General features: G+C 44.1%; 1 protein-coding gene across 3 annotated transcripts; it reads left to right on the top strand.

Annotated features, from left to right (window-relative positions):
• The first annotated feature begins 5,727 nt into the window (after positions 1-5,727).
• Positions 5,728-22,398, top strand: TAB1 (TGF-beta activated kinase 1 (MAP3K7) binding protein 1). 3 transcript variants are annotated; one of them, XM_020810140.3, is made up of 11 exons: positions 5,728-5,870; positions 8,032-8,168; positions 8,372-8,525; positions 8,882-8,968; positions 11,732-11,870; positions 12,160-12,273; positions 17,545-17,656; positions 17,765-17,909; positions 19,567-19,789; positions 20,282-20,438; positions 21,747-22,398. In XM_020810140.3, the coding sequence occupies exons 1-11, from the start codon at positions 5,838-5,840 to the stop codon at positions 21,949-21,951; spliced, it is 1,506 nt and encodes a 501-aa protein (XP_020665799.3). In that variant the 5' UTR covers positions 5,728-5,837; the 3' UTR covers positions 21,952-22,398. The 3 variants fall into 3 exon arrangements, with proteins under 3 accessions (XP_020665799.3, XP_020665800.3, XP_072856223.2); XM_020810141.3 differs by having other exon boundaries at positions 5,806-7,113; XM_073000122.2 differs by lacking the exon at positions 5,728-5,870 and adding an exon at positions 7,442-7,613.
• Positions 22,399-23,708: the final 1,310 nt, after the last annotated feature.

Genomic DNA, 23,708 nt, shown 5'->3' with positions numbered 1-23,708 from the left:
CATAAGATTTAGCAGAACTGCATCTTACACATTGTCCAAACATGTACAATCAGGACACTCAAAGGAACAGACTAGTTGATAGGAGACAATAGGTTACACAGAACTAAATGCAATGTGAGGAAGCAGGGTGCAAACCATTTCCAACATCACATTTTTCTGTTCATGTGTAAAAAAGCCAAAGATAGATCTTTGTATTGCTGAAAGAATTTTACAAAGCTCCTGGATTCTCTTTCTTACATATGGCGCACCTTTCTTGACATTTCAGCAGTGTGCTATGTTCATTTTCTACCAGCTTCTTACACATCTAAAGCATGAGTAAGAAAATGCCCTCTTGAAGCTGCACAACATTCAGTTATTCCATCCCTTCCTTGTTATAGGCCAAGGAAAAGGCCGGTGGTGAAATAAAGCACTTTTAAGTTACCATACCTTGCATGTTTGGTTTTGCCCACTTAAAGAGGAGAGGGGAGAAATGAGAGCAGAAACACTGCAGCAGTATTGGGCTTCTCCCTAGTGTGTGGTCTGTGTTCTAATGTGTGTATGTGGGAACTGCTTCTACATCCTTTTTATTGGCCCATTCATTCTAGAGATTCACTGTGTATGGCTAGGGTCTAGCAAGGTGTGAGGGGAGAAATGTGGTAATCTGTTGCACATAAAGCACAAAGAGGAACCAAGTTCCTTGCTTTTATGATCTGATGAGAAAGCAATATTATATAGGGCTCGAGGGAAGGGGATGTGTTCTCCACCCCAAAGCTTATTTTCTGTTGAACAAGCCTAATATTTAGGCTTGTGGGTGGGTGGGGGTGTTTAATCAGTGGATTTCTTTATAGTAAGTCAGGGAGAGGTCCTTCCTTTTCATCTCTGCCCCTGGAGGGAAAGAGAGAATTACGGGATTGGAGTGTAAAGAGGGTCGAAAGTCCAGTGTTGTCACAAGATTTTGTTGGTGTGAATTGTATGCCTTGATGTGGGGGTGTGTGGGAAGAGGAGATGTTCAACCCTCCACAGTTCTGGGTAGAGATTAAAAACAGATTCTGCCTTGGGCCACAGGCAAGACTGATTCAGTGTTGTTTGTTCCATAAGGTTATAGGGATTGTTTTTTTAACTACCTTTCTTGTCACATATGAATGGATTCTAAAGTCCAAGCAGGAATATTTTCTCAGTTGCACACAATGCTTCTCACAAAGCCAAGGGAAGGCCACTTATCGAAGTGTGATGGTGTTCATGGGCCACAACATAGCAGAGAGAGGCCTGCCAGACCATTCATTGCAGTTAGTGGTAGCACATTTAACTCTGTATTGGATTATGGGCACGACTGTCACTGAAAAAACATTTCCCATAAGAATAAAACATCTTGCTCATATCGTACCAAGTGGCAAGCCTTTTTCCTTGCTTTAGATCAGGCTTGTCCAACCTGCTCATAATGCAGCCCAGTGCAATTTTTTATTTTTAAAGAAATTCCAAAGTTTCAAGTTACACTGCCGACGCTTGCAGCCGGAATATGGCCTGGGCATGTCACAACAGTAGAGGGGGAGAGAGGGAAGGAAGGAAGGAGTGGGAGAGGAGGGGACAGGGGGGCTGTGTGACTGCATTGCGCCGTCCCCGTTAGTAGGTGGACCCCCTCCCGGCCCCATAAAGCCACCGGAGTCGAAGCTGGCAGCCTCTGCTGTCTGAGATTGCAGCTGCCGGTAAACGTGCTTGGAGCAGGGCTGCGGAGGATGGCTAGGGCTGCCCCCCCATGTAGCCCAAACCAAATGTATGTGCGTCCCAAACCAAATTTTCATCTTCAAATTTGGCCCAGGGAAGGTGAAAGGTTGGACACCCCTGCTTTAGATAGAATTCCATGAGGAGGCACCAAGCTTGTGTTCTCCACTGGGAATATTTTTCATTTTTCCTCAGGAAAACAAAAATAATCATTTTGGACACATTCATACTAGGGGTTTTATTTCACAAGTAGAGTGTTCATACTTACAATAAAAATGTGTGATAATGCTGACAGTCATGCAATAAGATATCTTATTGAATTCACACCCCTGAATGTGCCCAGTACAGCATGGGTCAAGTGATTTCGATCTACCTGTAATTTGCACTACTGTGGTTGCTCTGTGCTATAAGAAAAACTTCACGCTCTGAAGCCATAGTGTCACAGGCAGGTAAATATCATATGATGTCCAAATCATATTATAGATGCAGAGTAGCTCATTTACACCAGTGTTTTCCTCAGTTGACATGGAGAGTGTAGAAGAGAATCGTGTGTCATTCACATATAGTGAATGTGTTTCAGGAAGACATGGTCAAGTAGGGCTGTCTGGTCCATGGCCGTGCATATTTTGGACCACACACCTGTCTTTTGTGTTATTTTCTGTTTCCAGTGGGAAACAGTAGTGTAAATCTGGCTGTTCTGTTAAATGTGAGGACCTTTAAGGAGATATTAAAAACTTGTGCTTAAAATGCTACATGATACTTTTCAAGCATGAGTGCAACCTTCAGATTTGAATTTCACAATGAGAGTGTATTATAAACCAAGGGAGAAATCTTACAAAATTGTAACTACCAGCATGTGGAATATTTACCAGTCAAACATTATGGTTGACCAGGCCTGTACAACTTAGCCCACCAAGCAGGAGGGATGCAGATTATATCCCAGGTAGGCAACAAAAACACCAGACTATTTACTGGCCACATACTGTACTGTATCTGCAGACTGAGTCACAGTTTATTCTAGACTTCCAAATGGCCCCCAAAGGATGAAGGTTTTGATGAAAACATAAGTACTTCTAAACAATGGTCACAATCTAATTGGATATTTACACCTTATGTTGGCATAACTTGGAGTAGCAAGTAGCTACTAATTAACAAGTACTGTGTAGTGGATCTGCTGGATAGCTCAGTGGTTTAGGGATCTGACTTGGCATTCAACTAGGAATTCAGTCAATTGATTAATAAATCAATGTTTAATTAGTGGTCATTCACCTCTCTGAGTTATGCCAATACACTTACACAGGTGGGAATGTTTACTGAGCTTCCAGCCAATGACACAGATATGTATGTGCATAAGCTCTAGTCGCCCATCCAGTTCTTTACCTATTGCAGCCAAAATGAAGTCTCCCCAGTCAGCTTTAGATATATACTTTCAGTTCATTAATTTGTCTTTATCTTGACAATAACCAGGATGCAGTCTCTGAATTTGATACTGCTAGTTCCTCTTGACATTTGGAAGCACACAGGCCTGGCCCTCAAATACCTGGGCAGAGAGCTTGGTCTTCTTACGTGGGCCTTTTTTCAGAACGAGGAATCAAAGGCAGTTGATTTTGCAACACCTAATGCATAAAAATTGTTTCTTCTAATAATCTTGCTCCTCCCAGGATGTTGGCAACGTAACTGTGGTCTTTGCACCTCATATCTAGAGCATTACTGTCTGTGTATAGTATGTATATTACATATAAAGGCAAAATATAAAACTATACACATAGAAGTTTAAACATATGCGACAAAGAAGGGGTGGCCTGCTGCATAAAAAATCCCCCAAATGTCTGACTATTTCCAAGCTTCACCCCAAATGACTTGTTTTCTCCCTTCCAGTACATCTCCCCACACCCTCCACCAACTAACATAAATCCTGCCATCTTGGCACCTGTGTTTACGGTGTCCTGTATATTTGTGATTTTAAAAAAAGTGAAGGTGGTAACTACTGGTGTGTCTTATCAATAAAGTTATTACATTAAAATTGTAATGACAGCGTTGTGACTTTCTTTCTGGCTTTAAGTGCATATATACCTATCCTACTTGTCTGCTTCAATAAAAATTGCCTTATCAGCTTCTAAATCACATTTCATGCCTAGATATTTATAGATGTACTGTATAGAGCAGGGATTTTAAACTCAATTTACCTGGGGGCCGCTAGAGGCAGAGGCTGGGTGAGGCTGGGCCGCATCAGATTTTCCGCCAAGTGGAGCAAGAGCCCGAGGAAGCCGCCAAGGAGTTTTCTTACCCGACAGACAGGTGAGCTGGCTGGCAGGCTGCAGTTCTGGATGGAGGGTGAAAGAGGTGCTGTCTTGGGAGAGAGCCGGCGAGCGAGGCAAGGCTTTTTTTTTACTCTTGATAGCAGAGGATGTGTGGGCGCTGGGGGGGGGCAGGCAAGGCGAGGGCCACAAACTATCATCTGGGGTGCCGCATGTTTGAGACCCCTGGTATAGAGGTTCAAAATATAATGCATGTCAATGAGTGATAGCTGAAGTACTTATGTTTAAAGCAGGGACCATGGCTTTCCATGGGCCTCTTTTCCAAATATCTAAAACCTATTATGATCTATATATTAAAGGTCAAATCTGAAAAAGTCTATGCAGATAAGCATGTCCCCCCCCCCCGCATCGTGTAGAATCTTCATTCCATATCTCCAGTTGGGGGGGGGCAATTTGATGCATAAAGCAGATTCCTTTGTTGAGTGCTTCCCTTGCCATGTGGGGGCTGTTTGATAAAGATGTGAGTGGATGTGAATTATGTAATTTTGAAAAACGTCTAAAAATATTCTTAAAAATATATTTAAGGCAATGAGTGGGGAAATATGCTTAAATTTTGAGTTTCTAAATAAGGCTACTTTTTTGTTAATAAGGCAGTGAAATGGCCAAACAAGTGTACAACCAACCGGGCAGTCCACCTGGTGTTTGGAAAGGTAAGGTTCAAAACTGAAAGACTGATCAGTCTAATGTAATGAAGTTTTGTGTAGATTGCAAAATTGGAAAAGAGACAAGCTGGCTGTACAAGTGAAGGACACATTGAGTCCAGTTTTTATATTGCAGTTATCTTCAACTTAGAATGCTTATAGTAGACAGTTCTCTCATTCAAGAGACTAACTTGGTTGGTTGATACTTCAATGGGCCATGTAGGAAATGTTTCTAATGTCTAGACAAGCCCCTAGTATTGTCTTTTGCAGAAGTGAAGCACTTGTGGACCACCAAATGTTGAGAGCCCAATATCCACCAGCTTTGGCTATATAATGATCGAGGATAATAGAACTGTAGGTCAAAGAATCTGACAACCCTTGTGTTCCTCCCTCAGAGCATAGATACCGATGTCTCTAGAGAAGTGGTCCCCAACCTGGGGTATCCCAGGTGTTCATGGACTCTAGAGTTCCGACGGATATCTTTTTCAGACTTCTCTTGAGATATTCAGGGTGAAGCTGGAACTTTTTGCATGCAAGCATGTGCTCTAAGAAGGAAGACCCGAATCAGAGCCTCCGTTTTAGGACATATGCTTCACATGGACGACTGTGAACGAGTTGTGTGTGGAGAGGTGCTAGATTTACTTAAATACAGGTAAAACATTTTTTAAAAAAATGTTTTATTTAAGTAATTTATTTAGTCACTTATTTTGAAGGTTGTCACAGTACACTGCTAAAGGTGTGCATCAGAAGAAGGCAGTTTACTGTGTTTTAGAAACAAGTCCCTAGTTAAGATGCAGAGGACGCTGCTGGCCCGCTTTTTAATACATGCTTTTCTAAAATGCCAATTGCGTCAGACCTTCCACATTTTCCGAGGGGTGCCCTAAAATTGCGGCCGTTCTCCCGAATAGGCTCTTACAGGTTAATCGTACGTTTAGCGTCTGTAACGCTCTTTTTAACTCGCACGAAAAGACTCGTAAGGGGCAGAGAAGATGGGGCCGGCCAACAAACGGGAGCGCTTCCCTCCGACCCTTCTGAGGCGCTGTGACCAACTTACACGGCTGACGAACCAAAATCACTGTCGTGAGGGGGAACGCTGGCTGGCGGACGCTCTAGCCCTCTCTTCCTGTCTTCTTGTCTGCCTTGCCAGGGAAAGGGCGGGGTATGACGCTTCTGATGAAAGATGGCGGCGGCGAGGAGGAGTCTTCTGCAAAGTGTGAGCAGCCCAGCCTGTTCCACGGGGGAGCGTGGGAGGGGGGGTAATGGAGGTCGGAATATACCACCTCCCAGGGTTAGGAGATGGCGGGACTCCTGCCTTATGTGGGGAAGGGGTGGTTCCAAGTTTTGTGGGCGATGTCAGCACTACTAGATGAAGGGAAGTTAAAGCAGATTGATTGTGTGGCCCCCTTAGGGTGTGCTCACGCTGCACTCGGGGCATTCCCCGTTCCTTTTTTGCTTCTGTTATCTACACACCATGAAGGGACAGCAGTGGCGCTAGGGTACGTTAGCAGTGTACCCCAGTGTGAGGGTCGGTGCAAGATTTTCTTGTATACAGTACTTCTGCACCAGGTTTTTCAAGTTATGCCTTTCAAAGCTTAGTGCTAGGATAATAGTAATTACATGCCTATCAGATCAATTCAGATTTACGGCGACCGTTCCCAGGATTCCCTACGCATTGGGTACTTTGAAATGGTTTCCTATTCCCCTCTACTGGGGGTGGCTTAGGACCCATGTTGCTTGCCCTAAACCACACAGACTGGCTCTATTGATCCAAAAACAATTCATCGTGCCAATGCGCTTCTCTTGACTGGGCAGGAAGAATTGGGTGGGTGCTTTCAGTGCAAACCTCCAGCAGCATGGCAATTTACCAGGACCTAGAACAGAGTTCACAGATTTTTGCTGGCTGTAGTAACTTGCCCAAATTTGTGCTGGCTGTCAAAGCTTTCTTTACTGGCATTGTGCTGAGCATGCTTGAAGTGCGTCCAGGAACACAGGGTAGGGAAAGGGATGACTCCCCTGCCCCAATAATTGAACAGGGTTAAAAATAATGATTCCTCTCTCCAGTTATGTTGGCTTGCTAGAGGAGGAACCCATAGGCTACATAAATCTGATGGTTATACTGGATTGTGAAACCTCTGCTAAATCACATTGCAATGTGAGCTTTTGATCTGGTGAATTGTGCAAAACTCTTCCAGATGTTGGCTTTCCTCAGTAGATTAGAGTGTTTGTGGATGCCCAGTGTGCTGACATAACCAGGTACAGTACTCCTATATGGGCAAGGAACTAGGCCATTATACACCCAAATCATTGCTGGTTCAAATATACTTAGTGTGCAGGTAGATCTGCAGTCCTGCAAATCCAGTGATAGTACTTCTGAACACATATACTACTTTTGTGAAAAATTTCCTGTACTGCTTCTTGAAGAACTGACATTTAGAAGTCTAAGACTCTCCCAGATGGTACATGTTCATTTCTGCTCTTGTGTTGGAAAAGGAGAGTTTACATTTTTCATTTTGTACAGAGAACAGGTTTGCAGCCCTGCTGATTTGTAGCCAGGCAGGAGTGAAGATTTCCAATAAATGCTTCAAAAACACAAGCAATGTATTCAAGTTCTGGACCAAAAATATGCAAATTGTATATAGGTAATTGGTAAGAAAGCTTGACTTTTGTTCCTCAGTTATAATAATTAAATTGCATGATATTTTCTCTGTACTACAGGTTAAACTCAGTCGAGAAACCAATGATAGATCCTTTTGCATAATTTGTGAAAAGAGAGCAAAGGAAAAAAAAAAGAAGAACTCTGTAGGATCAGGCCAAAGTGCAACTTAGCATCCTGTTCACACAGTAGCCAACTAGGTGCCTAGGAGAAGCTCCCAAACAGAATATGAGCACACTAGACCCCTCCTTGCTCCTGTTTCCCAGCAAGACATTCTGCCTTCACTACTGGAGGCAATGGATGGTTAGTAGCTGTTGATAGCCTTATCATCCATGAAATGATCTCATCTATGAATCTTTTAGAAGCCATCCAAGCAGGTAGTCATCACTATGTCTTGTGGAAGCAAACTGTACAGCTTAACTATGCACCATATGAAGAGAATGTGCTATTGTCTGTCCTGAAAACAAGGAGCAGGGAATAGCATAATATCAAGCAGGAGATAAGTGGGTTAGTAGGAGCAGTACGGAACATATATGGCTGAAGAAAGTAGCAACTCAGGAATCAGATGCTGGAAAGAAATGAAGCTCATCAAGAGTTCATCAGCTTATTTGCTGTAGGACCTTTGTTAAGATGATAATGTTTCAAATGTTGTATTCTTCTTATCCCTGCTGTCTTTGCTGAGAGAAGCCCATTGGCCCCTCTTTCTTGTCATGTTATTCAGGAGCAGCTATCAAGCTGGACAGATGACTTGCCCCTTTGCCAGCTTTCTGGTGTGGGCTCAGCCCCTAACCGTTCCTATTCCACAGATGGAAAGGGGACAGAAATGCATCCCTGGGAAGATAACTGGTTGAAATTTAGGTAAGTAGGCTGCAGATTTGAATGGAACCGTTCAGCAGCAAAAGTGGCCCTTCTAAATATTCTGATGTTTTATCCTGGTGATACTTATTGTGTAGCTTGTCGACCAAGTTGCTACTCCTTCCCCTTCCCCTCTCCTTCTTAACCTTCTTGTCTTACTCTCTTAACTCTCCCTTTTCTTATCCTTTTCTTTCCCCTTTTGACAGAAGTGAAAACAATTGCTACCTCTATGGAGTCTTCAATGGATATGAGGGCAACCGGACCACTAATTTTGTGGGAGAGCGACTCTCTGCAGAGCTCCTTTTGGGCCAGCTGAACGCAGACCATGATGATGCTGATGTCCGTAGAATTCTGCTGCAGGTAATGGAGCTCTATCTTCAGAGAAATCATACAGAAATCTGTGTATGTTTCTTGCTATATCAGAGTGCTTCATCCTTTGTTCAACAAAGAACAAAATGACACGGTGATCTTTGAAAGCTGTAATGATGGATAAAATGGAAAAATTTGGCACATAGAAAAGGATGTCACTTTGACATAATCTCAGTAGTAAAAATCTCTTTGCCATGACATGGTCTCATTGTATAAACTGGATAGTTTTGTAGCATTGTGCAGGGCTAAATATACTTGTTAGAGTTCCCATATGGCTGATCATACAAAGCTTTTGATGAATGTTGTTATGCATTCTTGTAATAACTTCCCTTCTGTTGTCCTTTCAGGCTTTTGATGTGGTGGAAAGGAGTTTCTTAGAGTCTATTGATGATGCATTGGCTGAGAAGGCCAGCCTACAGTCCCAGCTTCCAGAGGTAAACTTTCTTCCTGACCTTAAAAAAATAGCATTGAATTCAGGGAGCATATTTGCTTTCTCTGCATAAACTGTTATAGTCTGGTAAAATAACCAGGTGGTGTAGAAGGGGGAATCCCTTCCCTTTCTCCAGAGTAAACTTTTAAAGTGTTAACCAGATTGATATTATCTGAAAAGGTGGTAGTGGGCTCAAAAGCATTTATTGACAGAACAGTTAAAATCCTTACTTGCCAGATATTCCTGTGGCTCCTATAGGCTAAGTAATCTGGAAGGAATATAGTCAATTAGTTATCCATTTAGAGTTAATTAAATTTTTTACTACATTTCGAAAAACGTGTCAAAATTGGGAAAAAAAGTCCTTTCACAACCCTTGTGAACGGCATAGGGCAACAGAAGGATTTTTAAAGGAACATCTAATGTACATTAAGGAACTAGATTTGGTGTACAGAGTGCTTGAAGAACTTTGGATAGAGGCTCGTAACATTGTACAGGAGACAGCAGCAAAAGCCATCCCAAAGAAAAGGAAATGCAAGAAAGCAAAGTGGCTGTCCAACAAGGCCTTACAAATAGCAGAGAAAAAAAGGGAAACAAAATGCAAGGGAGATAGGGAAAGTTACAAAAAATTGAATACAGACTTCCAAAAAATAGCAAGGAGAGACAAGAGGGCCTTCTTAAATGAACAATGCAAAGAAAGAGAGGAACTAATAGAAAAGGAAAAATCAGAGATCTGTTCAGGAAAATTGGAGATATTAAATGAACATTTTGAGCAAAGATGGACATGATAAAGGACAAAAATGGGAGGGACCTTACAGAAGCAGAAGACATCGAGAAGAAGTGGCAAGAATACACAGAGGAATTATACCAGAAAGATTTGGTCTCCCGGACAACCCAGATAATGTGATTGCTGACCTGGAGCCAGACATTCTGGAAAGTGAAGTCAAGTGGGCCTTAGAAAGCATGGCTAACAACAAGACCAGTGGAGGTGATGGCATTCCAGTCGAACTATCTAAAATCTTAAAAGATGATGCTGTTAAGGTGCTACATTCAATATGACAGCAAGTTTGGAAAACTCAGCTGTGGCTAGAGGACTGGAAAAGATCAGTCTACATCCCAATCCCAAAGAAGGGCAGTCCCAAAGAATGCTCGAACTACTGTACAATTGCACTCATTTCACATGTTAGCAAGGTTATGCTCAAAATCCTCCAAGGTAGGCTGCAGCAGTATGTGGACCGAGAACTCCCAGAAGTACAATCTGGATTTCGAAGGGGCAGAGGAACTAGAGGCCAAATTGCTAAAATGCGCTGGATTATGGAGAAAGCCAGAGAGTTCCAGAAAAACATCAACTTCTGCTTCATTGACTACACAAAAGCCTTTGACTGTGTGGACCACAGCAAACTATGGCAAGTCCTTAAAGAAATGGGAGTGCCTCACCACCTTATCTATCTCCTGAGGAACCTATATATAGGACAGGAAGCAACAGTTAGAACTGGATATGGAACAAAAGATTGGTTCAAAATTGGGAAAAGAGTATGACAAGGCTGTATATTGTCCCCCGGCTTATTTAACTTATATGCAGAATACATCATGCGAAAAGACGGACGGGAGGAATCCCAAGTCAGAATTAAGATTGCCAGAAGAAATATCAACAACTTCCGATATGCAGATGATACCACTCTGATGGCAGAAAGTGAGGAGAAATTAAAGAACTTCTTAATGAGGGTGAAAGAGGAGCGTGCAAAAAACGGTCTGAAGCTCAACATAAATAAAAAACAAGATCATGGCCACTGGTCCCATCACCTCCTGGCAAATAGAAGGGAAAGATATGGAGGCAGTGACAGATTTTACTTTCTTGGGCTCCGTGATCACTGTTGATGGTGACAGCAGCCACGAAAATAAAAGACTCCTGCTTCTTGGGAGGAAAGCGATGACAAACCTAGACAGCACCTTAAAAAGCAGAGACATCACCTTGCTGATGAAGGTCCACATAGTCAAAGCTGTGGTTTTTCCAGTAGTGATGTATGGAAGTGAGAGCTGGACCATAAAGAAGGCTGACCGCTGAAGAATTGATGCTTTTGAATTGTGGTGCTGGAGGAGACTCTTGAGAGTCCCGTGGACTGCAAGGACAACAAACCTATCCATTCTAAAGGAAATCAACCCTGAGTGCTCACTGGAAGGACAGATCCTGAAGCTGAGGCTGCAATACTTTGGCCATCTCATGAGAAGAGAAATCTCCCTGGAAAAGACCCTGATGTTAGGAAAGTGTGAAGGCAAGAGGAGAAGGGGACGACAGAGGATGAGATGCTTGGACAGTGACAACCAACATGAATTTGACCCAACTCCGGGAGGCGGTGGAAGACAGGAGGGCCTGATGTGCTCTGGTCCATGGGGTCACGAAGAGTTGGAGACGACTTAAAGACTAAACAACAACAACAAATGTACATTAAATGAATTTTTTTGCCTCTAATGTCAGATAAGCTGTCCAAGAATGGTTAAATATTGTACACTATTGTTTTAACATAAAATTTGGAAGAATCCTGTAGTAGCTTGAGGACCAACCCATTTATTCAAGTATAAGCTCTCCTGGGTTGTAATCCACTTCACCAAATGCGTAAACTGTTATCCTTGGTGAGTTTATGCATGTATTAGTGCAGATAATAATGATGTGAACAGTGGGATCTGTTGTTTTGGTGTCTGTATGCAGAAGATACTGGAAGTTTTGTACTGATATTTTTTTACACAGGTTTTTCATAACCCTGTGTTCTAGGGGGTCCCCCATCAGCAGCTGCCTTCTCAGTACCAGAAAATCTTGGAGCGGTTGAAGGCACTAGAAAAGGAAATCTCTGGAGGAGCCATGGCCATTGTGGCCGTCATTCTTAACAACAAGCTGTACATCGCAAATGTAGGTGTGTTCCTCTTCGGTGCTGTTTTGAAGAAGTGTGGCCTAGAGAATGGGGTTGCTTCATTCTCTGAGATAAAAGCTTCAGCGACTTCTTACAGGTCCATTGAAATTAATTACAATGCTCTGCTTAATATGGCACAGTGTGGAAGAGGTGGGACTTGATACTCCCGAATGTGGCTTCAAGGTTTTGCTGCAGGAGTAGCAGAGGATGGCTTTGAGGATGTAAGATTGTTTTCCAGGCACCTTACTTGGCCTTCTTTTGTTCTCCCCCACCACCACCACATTCTTTGCAGGCACCAACCGTGCGCTCTTGTGCAAATCGACCGTAGATGGATTGCAAGTGACGCAGCTCAACAACGATCACACTGCAGAGAACGAGGATGAGCTGTTCCGCTTTTCTCAGCTGGGTGAGCATTGTCCTTGGGCACAGCAGTGCTATAAGCGGAAAAATAGATTGGTGAGCCAAGAAAGAAAGGGTTGCCAGAGCGTCTGCTATGGTTTTGTGGTTGACAATGTTGTGCCAAAAGGGGGGCAGATTGACAAATGACAATGTAGAAGGTTAGAGGGTCAAATATCTGAACATTAGAAATGACCAATAATTAAATGAAGGGAATTTCTTGCCACTACTTTTAGAAAATATACTTTGTTATTTATTTACTACTATGTTTAGTTGTTCAAGATGAATACGTATTAGAAATGTATAATCAAAAACATTCAGATGTCTTTGTGCGTGTGTGTGTGTTAATGTGTGTGTGCTGAGAAAATATACTCACAAAGAATATAGTAATAATCATGTGCTAACAAGTCAGTTCTGACTTACGATGAACCCTTGCAGGGTTTTGTGCGTGGACAATACTCAGAAGTGACTTACTATTCCCTTCTTCTGGGGTTGCCATGGAACTGTGCAGCTTGCCCAAGACCTCACAAGCTGGCTTTACTCACAGGAGGCACAGTGCGAAACTGAACTCCTAACCACATACCTAAACCACTGTGCTATTCAGCCAGCTATCCAGTCACAAAGAAATCTTCTGGTTATCTCTGGACTATCTCAATTAAGAAGCCCTGCATTGTTTCTAAATATATCTGGGCTCTGGCTTTTACCAACCTCTGGAAGAGCCTCTCTGCATACATTCACAGCTCTGATAACACCCAGACAGTTCTATAGAAAAGCCTTTTTACCGAGATTGCAAAAGAATGAACAATTAATGGTTTCCCAGATGTTGCTGGATTGCTGTTCCCATCAGCTATCACCACTGGCTGTGGTGTCTGGGGCTGATGGAGCTGCAGTCCAGTAAGATCAAGAGGGCCACAAGTTAGCTATCTCTGGGATAAAGAGAAGGGAGCAAGAAGATGATGGCCTGAATCCTGTTGGTTATCCCAGCTAAAGTGGATGCATTGAATCCCTGGGGTTTCATGATGTTGGCTTCCCCTCTCAGCAACTGAGTTAGCATTGGTTTTATCCTATTGCCTTCAAATCTGTAAGCAGACATTTTTTTCTGCCCAGTTTCACCTGAGCACTGTCTCTTTAGAAATTGAAATGCATGCCATGCTTTAAGGGCAGCCTGTGGCAACAGATTATTTCTTTCTTCTCTCAGTATCAATATCCATTTTTTTGTCCTACACAGGCTTCCTTATTTCACAAGCTTGAAGAGGTGGGAGCAAGCACGAGCTGCCTGGGAATCTCACTTCATGTACCTAAGTTTCATGCCCGGCAACTTTAAGCATGCACCAGAAGTTAAATTCCTTTCCTTCTTGTTTCCCTGACATAGTTAAGTTAGCATTTGACAAAGAGCACCCACATTCCAATAAAGCAAAGTGTGCTGCATACATACTGCCCAGTGGTGCATAAAGCAGTTTCTGGGTGTTTTTACAATATAAATATGCAGCCTACAAATTCCCCCCATACCCCAACAAACTGGGTTATTCAGTTCACCAACTTCAGAAGGATGGAAGGCTGAGTCAACTTTGAACTTGCTGCCTGAGCTGATTGGGATGGAATTCAGATCATGAGCAGAGTCTTGGCTACAGTACTGCAGTTTAACCACTGTGCTGTGAAGCTCTTAAAGAGCCTTCATTTAGTGCCAGATGTGGTTGATGAGCCAAGTTGTGCAAACTGATACTCTGGGAGCCTTGTTTTCAGCTACTAAAAGAAGCATCCAGAGGCTACTGAGTTGTACTGGCCTATCATGATATCAGTTGGTTAAATTGCTGTAAATTTCAGCCACATTCTGTTCTTGCTAGGGAAGCACTAGAAGACATGAATTGCCTTGTTCGAAGTGAGACTTACAACTTGAATTTTTTTGGGGGGGGAAGAGGATGATGATTGGAATATGGTATGAATGATGCCTCACCATGTTGTTTGGCTTTTGGATATAGTCCTTGTTTATGCCAGAATCAAGCCCATGGGAATTCTCAGACTGGATTTAGATTTTGAGGTCATTACAATAATTCATTTAAAAAACTGTTTCCAGAATGGATTTTTAGACATTCTGTTTTCTTCCATGGAGGTGTGAAATTAGCTTACTTTTAAACCCTTTGGCCCCAACATTCTCCTTTCAATTCACTACGAGCCACCTGGCTGCTTAACCGCTAAGTTTAAATGAATCTCCATACAGAATTTCGTCCCAATTTCAAGATTGAGGGCAAAAATCCGTATTAATTGTTGGAGTGCTCTCGGTGGAGAACTGTGCTGGGTATAAATTCAGACACTGATTTTCAGCCCTGGAAACCAAAGCATAACACGTGAGTTGTGTTTGTTTTGAAAATCACAGTTCTGTGCACACTGGGTTTGGAGATGATCAGTTTAATTTATCAGTCATGAAACTAACTGGCTAATGTCAGGCAAATCATTGTGTCTGTACTGAAGCTGCATTTCAGGTTAAGATTAGTTAGGGCACCATAAAACAGGGATGAAACACGATCGGGCTATGTTACACTAACTTATAGTTTTCGGGTTTGTCTAAAGAAAGAAATACACATTTTTAAAAAAATAAATAGTGAAAACCAAGCATTTGGTTGCACAGCATTGGTTAATTCTGCCCTGTGACAGTGAATGAGATGTAGATTAAGAAGGCCTGTGTCATAGATAATGGGGGGGGAAATTCAGTAGGGAGGAAGCCTGAAATACAGAGTGACTGAGGTGAAAAGCTCCATTCCATTTCAGGCTGGGGCCAACTCTCTCCAAATGCCCCTCTGTTTTCCATTGCAGGTTGACGTAGGGCCCAACCTCTGTTTCTAGGCAGTCCTCCCTGCTAAGCAAAACTCCTGTCCTTGGAAGCATGATGGTGATCCTCCTCCTGTTTCCTATTTGGGATTGTTTTGTTTTTCTTGGCTTGGGAAGCTGAGAGTATTGTAAGGAGAAAGGTAGTGGCATTTTACCTGTTTGATTTGTTTGAGCTTTCTTTAGAGGGGGGGAAAACCTTGATGGTTTTTGGAAGCATTTTCTAGGAAACCTGCCCTGAGAAGCCTCTTTGAGGAAAGCCAAGGGAAGTTCACCCACTGGGCAACAGCTGTCCCCAGGAGGGCAGTCTTCTGGTTCATGCTGGAATTGATTTGTTTGAAGTCTGAGAGTTCTTTGGCCATCCATTTCCCTGGCCAGAGTATGTGCTTTGCGGAAAACTCTGTTGTCTGTTTTGGATTTTGTGACAAATGTCACTTAAGAGACACAAGAACTCTTCTTTTGTAAGACAGTGACTATCTTAAGATGACGTAGTAGGAGACAGTTGTGGAAGTTTGTAAATGAACACATTTACTTATTTTTTATTAATTAAATTTATACCCCGCCCATCTAGACCGAAGTCTACTCTGGGCAGCTGTTTGTGATCTATGTCAGCTGTCCCTTACCTGCTGCCTTGCAGATGTGTTCAACAACAGCTCCCATTGTCACGAGCTAGCAGGTTTGGAATGATGAATGTTGCATTACAACAGATTTTGAGATTGCCAGGTTGGAGGACATTATCTTCAGCTAGCAGTTGAACATGCAGGAACATCAATTGTACCACCATACAGATGTCCCTACATGTGTGCCATGCAGAAATAGGTGTAAAATAATTTCCAAATATAATCTCCTTCCCAATTGATACAGCATGTCACACATCTGATGAAGTAGACTTCTCTCTGTGAAATCTCCTGCCAAACAGCAAATCAGAAGAGTCTTTGTGGACTAACTAAACCAGCTGTTTCCAACAGCAGGAAATTGAAGTCATCATCATTCATTTGTATCCACTTTTTCTGTTAGTAGCACTCAAAGTAGTTGACAGTATATTAGCTGAAATTCACTAATAAGTTGTACATACAGCAGGCCTATTGAATCAATGGAATTTACGCTGCATTTGACTTGCCAAAGCCCTAGTGGGCATACTCTAGTTTTGACTTACTACTGGCTTTCAGTCATTAATTAACAAGTATACAGTGGACCCTCAACCTATGAAATTAATCCGTATTGGAACGGTGGACGCAGGTCAAAAAGTCCGTAGGTCAAGGGTCCATTTCCCATAGGAATGCATTGAAAACCCTGTAATCCGTAACCGGCCCAAGAAACCCCCTCCCCACAAAAAATTAAGATAAAGACACCTTACCTGTCCGAAGCCTTCCAGGGGTCCCCCGCCGCCGCCATTGCCACTGCTTGATGCCTCCGAGGGCTTCCCCGCCGCTGCCGGAGGCCTCTCGGAGGTCCCCCACCGACACAGGCTTTCCCAGGGTGGACCGGGCCTACCAGGGGAGGGCTTCCCCCGGTAGGCCTGGTCTACTTCCTGGGAAAGCCTGGTAGACCAGGCCTACCAGAGAAGGGCTTTCCCCAGTAGGCCCTGTCTACTCCCCAGGCTTTCCCAGGGAGTAGACCGGGTCTGCCGGGGAAAGCCCTCCCCTGATAGGCCCGGTCCACCCTGGGAAGGCCTGCGTCGGTAGTGGGGGGAGGCCGAGAGGCCTCCCATGGTGGCGGAGAAGCCCTGGAAGGCATCCGGAGGCAGAATTGGTGGCCTAAGGACTGGAAGGGGGAGGAGGGGAAAGCGCCTCCCCCTTCTGGTCCATAGGTCGATTCTGTGACCGCAAGTCGATGGGAAATCTTGTAGCCGGAGAAGTCCGTACCTCGAAAAGTACGCACGTCGAGCCATATGTATGTTGAGGGTCCATTGTATAATTATAGGTAACTTAACAAGGCCGTGTGGGGCTCTCCACCATTTGTCTACGTGTGGTCATAGGCAACCACACCTTTAAGGTCTGACATGCTTCTTTTCAGCTTTCTGCCATGTCTCCTCTCCCAATCCTTTTCCTGGCTCTCACGAAGAGAGTATATAGGGCAGGCACACCAGATGGAGAACATTTAGCCGTTTGTGTCAGTGTCATCTCACTTCCAGTACTATCTTCAGTCAACAGCTTTTGCAGGCTGTTGGGTGGTTGGGTGGGGCAAGCCAGGGAGAAAAACAGAAGCTCCGTCTCAGATATCCCCAGTTGCAGCAAAGCATTGCCAAGGCAAAGAAGGAATGGCTTTAATATGTTTGTGTACCTTTTTTCTTGTGAACAATTACAGGTGAAAGGCAGTTCAAGCTATGTTCCCGATTCACCAGTTTCTTTTCTCTATTGACAAGTCTGTTTAGCCAGATTTTCCCCCTTTTCGAATGCAGATCAAGGGGCATCTAAGCACATGCACCAGAGTAAGAGAGATGGTTCTTTTCTGACAGGTTTGGATGCAGCAAAAATAAAGCAAGTGGGAGCAATATGTGGGCAGGAGAGCACTCGGCGCATTGGGGATTATAAGGTCAAGTATAGCTACAGCGACATCGAACTTCTGAGGTGAGAGAGGCCCCATATGGCTCATCTTTCTTAGCCAGCCCTTCTTTTGAGGGCGAAGGTCCTTTTCACTTGCTCTGCCTGGCATTAACTCCACTTTCTCCTTTCAAGTGCTGCAAAAGCTAAGCCAATTATAGCGGAACCTGAAATCCACAGAGGGCTGTCGCTGGATGGAGTCACAGGCTTTCTTGTCCTGATGTCCGAAGGGCTCTACAAAGCTCTGGAAGCAGCTCATGGCCCTGGGCAAGCCAATCAGGTAGGAGCTGCTTGGCAAGTTTATATAGCCCAGCATGGCCTGGATTTCTTCACATCAATTGTATCTCCCTATTATGCTTAGATATTTAGACCGATCAAAGCTGCAGTTTGCCCTGAAGCGTTTTGAGTTCTCAGTGCTCATAATCATCACTGGGTAATTCTGTGGCTACAGAAGAAAGCCATTTTATAAGAGCTGCGTGTTCATAAAATCTGGACTGCCTGAGAAGGAAGGGAAGACATTTTCCCGAGGGCCTGCCTCTTCAGAGAAGCTATAGTGTTGTTCTGGAGGAATTGTTTCATCGCTCCGTCACTCTCCGTGCTTCCGCTAGAGGCAAAACAGGGTAGTTTTTGATCTGTCGGATCAGATTCTGAGACTGTCTTTTGCCACAGAGAACAGTGGAGTCCTCTCCATTTCTAGCAGAGCAGGGAGTAGGCAAGAGAAATTACATTTTTTATAAATTCTGTATTTTTCAATACAATTTTAAAGAAAACCTGAATGGACAGGATGCCAGCTACTATAAGTTTCCCATTTCTTTCTCCTGTAGAAGAAATAGTGATGCTTACAGAGGCCTGGGGATGGTTTGCTTGTTTATAGAGTTGCTTTCTCCACTTCAGCACAATGGTTCTTTCTAGCAACCTGATAAAGGCATATCTGGTTGCTTCCTGCACCTTCCCTTCTAGCTCTTACTATTGATGTAAAGCAGGGGTGTCCAACCGTTCACCTTCCCTGGGCCACATTTTAAGATGAAAATTTGGTTTGGGCCGCACATAAATTTGGTTTGGGCCGCATGGGGGGGCAGCCCTAGCCATCCTCCGCAGCCTTGCTCCAAGCGCGCTTACTGGCAGCTGCGATCTCAGAGGGCAGAGGCTGCCAGCTTTGATTCCGGTGGCTTTATGGGGCCAGGAGGGGATCCAATTATTGATGGAGACGGTGCAATGCAGTCACACAGCCCCCCTCTCCCCTCCCTTCTGCTCCTTCCTTCCTCCCCTCTCTCCTCCCCACCGTTGTGATGTGCCCCAGCCACATTCTGGCCGCAAGCACCGGCAGTGTAACTTGAAACTTTGGAATTTCTTTAAAAATAAAAAGTTGCACTGGGCCGCATTATGAGCTGACCTGGGCCACATGCGGCCCTCGGGCCGCAGGTTGGACAAGCCTGATGTAAAGCATTTTTATCCTACTTCTCAGTCAAAAAGGTTCTTGGAGTCATTACATACAGGGTGTATGTCATGCAGGCTTATAGTCTGAAACAACGGAAAACGAAAAAATGGATGGGGAGGGAGGCAGGCAGGCAGGCAGGCAGGCAGGCAAGAGGACCTTCAGCAGGGTTGGTGCAGAGACCTGTTCTCCGTCTCATCCCTCTGTTGCAGTCTTCCATGGGTTACTGCGGTGCCCTTCAGATGTTCTTCCAGCTGCTTAGGAGTGGCTCCTCCGGGAACAGCTTCTACCTAGCCGTGATAACATTGAAAGGCCTGTATAGGCAGAGCCTGATTGTGTATTGCTTTCCCACAGGATCACTCAGTGCATGCATACTTCTGGTAGGGTGCCAGTTCCATGGTCATTAAACATGATGGCCCGTTGAATTCCCTCCAAGCAGGTGCAAGAACACCTGAAAGGTGCAGCTGTCCCCACAACCTTTCCTGAATTCTTCCCTTTCCAGGAGATTGCAGCCATGATTGCCACAGAGTTTGCAAAACAAACCTCCCTGGATGCTGTGGCTCAAGCAGTCGTGGATCGAGTGAAACGCATTCACTGTGACACTTATGCCAGTGGTGGCGAAAGGTCCAAGTTCTGTTCTCGGCATGAGGACATGACACTGCTGGTGAGGAATTTTGGATACCCACTGGGCGAGATGAGCCAGCCCACACTGACCCCAACACAAGGTATGGGGTGGGGAGGAAAATGTGGGTAAAGGGGAGATGAGAGAGAGATATGAAAACTCTCCATCTAACTTGTAAAGAGGAGGCTCTCGTCACAAAGATTACAATGGCAATATTGGCCTCACTCTTCTGTGAAACGTAGTCCTCGGGTACAGTGATGCAGAGGTCAGATGGATGTCCTAAAGAGGATTGAGGAACCTTTGACCCTACAGGTGTCTTGGACTTCACTTGGAAGAAGCCTTATCTATTCTTGCCAGTGGTAATGGATTATGGGAGTTCTAGTTCAAAACATTTGGAGAGGCATGAATTCCCCAACCCTCTCCTAGTGTGGATTGTGTAAGCTATCCATCAATGGATTTCAGAACCATGGCTGGCATTGGTGTGCCAGATAGCTCCTGCCAGTTACAGAATGCCAGGTATATTGTGGGGAGGGAGGAGGGTTTGAGCCCTTTCCTCCATTCTCTGCTGTGAGTTGTTTTTACTCTGCATCTTCAGGTGGCCGTGTTTATCCTGTGTCAGTGCCATACTCCAGTGCACAGAGCACAAGCAAGACCAGTGTAACCTTGTCCCTTGTCATGCCTTCCCAAGGTCAGATGGTGAATGGTGCCCACAGTAGCGCCACACTGGATGAAGCCACACCCACCCTCACTAAGTAAGTGTCTCTTGCTCAGACTCTGTGCCATCTCACCCTTGCTTGCTTTTCTAGTTAAACATTTGGAATCAACAATTCCGTTTATCTGTAGGTGCACCTTAATGCTAAATACGACAGTCCTTCCAGTTTGCAGCATTAGTTTCATGTTTGGAACCATTTCCAAAATGGTATGGTGTAGTTGCCATGTTATGTTTCAATTTGTTATCTAAGTCTAATTATCACCTATGTAATTCCATGCCATTGCAGCTGTTTCTGATTGGTGTTATTCTTATTTATAGTTTCTGAAATCCTGTAATTGACTCTAGAGTAAGCCCATTGAATCAGTGGGGGCTTGATGAATCAGCTCCTCTATAAATTCCACTGATTCAAATGGACCTACTGTAATTGCAACTTACTTTAGTGTAGTAAGTCACAATGAGAGTAGGCTCATTTGAATCAATGAAACCTACAGAGGAGTTGACCCACCAAACGCCACTGATTCAATAGGCCTACACAAGTGTGGTTTAGTACACTAAGTAACAAAATTTCAGCCATTAATTCCAGATTGGTGAGACATTTTGGTTTCTGACAGGCTGTTCAGATAAACAATGTACAGTATTAGAGGTTAAACCATCTGGGAGTTTATCCAGTATAAACCAGAAAACACATGATATAAACTAAAATCATACTGGTTAGAAACAGCTATAATGACATGAAACTGTTCTGGTGATAATTAGATTTAGGTTACAGTTTCAAACATAAAATGCCACCAAGTGGGTAGCACACTCTCCAGTTCACAAGGCGTAGCTATCTGCCCACCTTAAATTTGGCGCACACACCCTTACCCATATGCGAGGCTGGCTAGAGCATTTGGGAGTTGGAGTCTGAAATATCTGGCGGTCCAAATATTTCCTGTTCTAATCTGAGAGGATCCGCATATGATGAAGCTGCTGTTTCAAAGGGAACCATTCAAAATACTGGTTTTGGGGTTACATTGCCTAGAATCCTCTACTGGCCATGTTAATGCCTGGGAGATGTAGTCCCGGTCTGGTTCAAAACATAGTAATCTTAGCAACCTTAGCACTGCAGAGCTGGAAGGGACCCAATAGATGATCAAATCATGGAGGCACAGTAGGGGAATGAAACTCCCAACCTGTGGCTCCACAGCCAGATACATAAACCACTGAGCTATCCAGCAGTTTTGAGCATCAGTTTCCCAAGGCCCATCTACCCCTTGTGTCTCCATGCCTGTAAACTGTATTTACTATGTTATTTTTCCTTACTGAGTATGTTCCTTTCCCTTCTTTTCCTTTCTCCTCACGTTTGCAGTCAGAGCCCAACAGTGACCCTCCAGTCTACCAACACTCACACCCAGAGTAGTAGCTCAAGCTCTGATGGGGGCCTCTTCCGTTCCCGCCCCTCTCACTCTCTCCAGCCAGATGAAGATGGCCGTGTTGAGCCCTATGTGGACTTTGCAGAGTTCTACCGCCTCTGGAACATGGACCACAGCGAGCAGGGGGCTCTCACTGTGTAATGCTGCAGAAAGATTAACTCCTGTGAATTCCCACCGGATGGAGAAATGGTGTCTAATAAAGCGGGAACAGTTTATCTGGCTGGCCACATTACATCATAAAGCATCTAAGTTTTAGATTGGCTGCTGATAAACGATTTTTCTCATCAACCCGCCAAGCATGTTGACAATGGAACCTTGTGGGTACTAAGAGAGGGTTGTGAAGTCTTCCCCTATCTCTAGTATTACAGACAGTTGGTAGTCAGGGCTCTGTTACAGAGAAGACAACAGCATCAAGTGTCTGTCAAGAGATGTACATATGTTGTATGGTTATATATATGTGTGTGTGTGTCTGTGTGTATGCTGCTGTTTGAAATTTTGGTCTGGAAATACTGCACCATGATACTGCTATGTTCACTCCTTGAAAGATACCTCTGTTTTGCAGAATAAACAGCCATGCTGGCTGGGGAATTCTCGGTGTTGTAGATGCAAAAATTTATTCTGCTAAGCTCTGCAATGGCATTGAAAGCCATAAAGGCCAAAGAATATAAGAACATAAAAAGAGTCCTGCTGGATCAGGTCAAAGGCCCATCTAGTCCAGCTTCCTGTATCTCAGTGGCCCCAAAAGATGCCTCTGGGAGCACATGAGACACCTAGATACCTGTCTCCTGATACCCCTCCCCTGCATCCAGCATTTTGAGGTACCTTCCTTTTAAACCTGGAGATTATACATCCCCATCATGGCTTGTGACCTGTGATGGACTTTTCCTCCAGGAAGCTGTCCAATCCCCTTTTAAGGGCATCTAGGCCAGATGCCATCACCACATCCTGTGGGAAGGAGTCCCACAGACTAACAATACGCTGGGTAAAGGAATATTTTCTTTTGTCTGTTCTCACTCTCCCAGTACTCAGTTTGAGTGGATGTCCCTTGGTTCTGGTATTGCACAAGAAGGAAAAGAGTTTCCCTCTATCCACTTTATCCATCCCCTGCATCGTTTTATACATCTCAATCATGTCCCCCCTTAGGCGCCTTTTCTCTAAAGAACCCCAAATGCTGTAGCCTTTCCTCATAAAGGAGATGCCCCAGCCCAGTCATTATTTTAGTCCCTCTCTTCTGCACCTTTTCCAGTTCCACTATGTCTTTTTGACGTGTGGCAACCAAAACTACATGTTGGCTCTTTAATTTCGATCCCCTTTTTAATGATACCTAGCATGGAATTGGCCTTCTTCACTGCCACCGCACACTGGGTTCACACTTTCATCGAGTTGTCCACCAGCACACCAAGATCTCTTTCCTGATCCATCACGGATAGCTCAGAATCCATCAGCTGATAATTAACGTTTTTGATTTTTCGCCCCATTGTGCATTACTTTACATTTTCTTATATTGAAAAGCACTTGCCATTTTGCCGCCCATTCTCCCAGTTTGGAGAGATACTTCTGGAACTCTTCACAATCCCTTCTGGTCTTTACCACCTGGAAAAATTTCATGTCATCTGCAAATTTGGCCACCTCACTGCTTATCCCTGTCTCCAGGTCATTTATGAACAGGTTGAAAAGCACCGGTCCCAGGACAGATCCCTGGGGCACACCGCTCTTCACCTCTCTCCATTGTGAAAATTGCCCCTTGACACCTACTCTCTGTTTCCTGGTTCTCAACCAATTCTCAGTTCATAAGAGGACCTGCTCTCTTTATCCCCTGTGGAGTTTTTTCCGCAGCCTTTGGTGAGGGACTGTGTGTAAAACACCTTCTGAAAATCCAGATAGACAATATCCACTGG

Source organism: Pogona vitticeps, chromosome 5 (genome assembly GCF_051106095.1).
Source record: "Pogona vitticeps strain Pit_001003342236 chromosome 5, PviZW2.1, whole genome shotgun sequence".
NCBI lineage: Eukaryota > Metazoa > Chordata > Lepidosauria > Squamata > Agamidae > Pogona > Pogona vitticeps.
This window is presented reverse-complemented; position numbering and strand designations above follow the sequence as displayed.

Excerpts from the sequence above, each read along its gene's own strand:
- TAB1 (XM_073000122.2), top strand. The coding sequence starts at position 7,539 with ATGAGCACACTAGACCCCTCCTTGCTCCTGTTTCCCAGCAAGACATTC. Across the intron at positions 8,526-8,881 it reads TCCGTAGAATTCTGCTGCAG|GCTTTTGATGTGGTGGAAAG; the intron begins GTAATGGAGCTC and ends TTGTCCTTTCAG. Across the intron at positions 17,657-17,764 it reads AGCGACATCGAACTTCTGAG|TGCTGCAAAAGCTAAGCCAA; the intron begins GTGAGAGAGGCC and ends TCTCCTTTCAAG.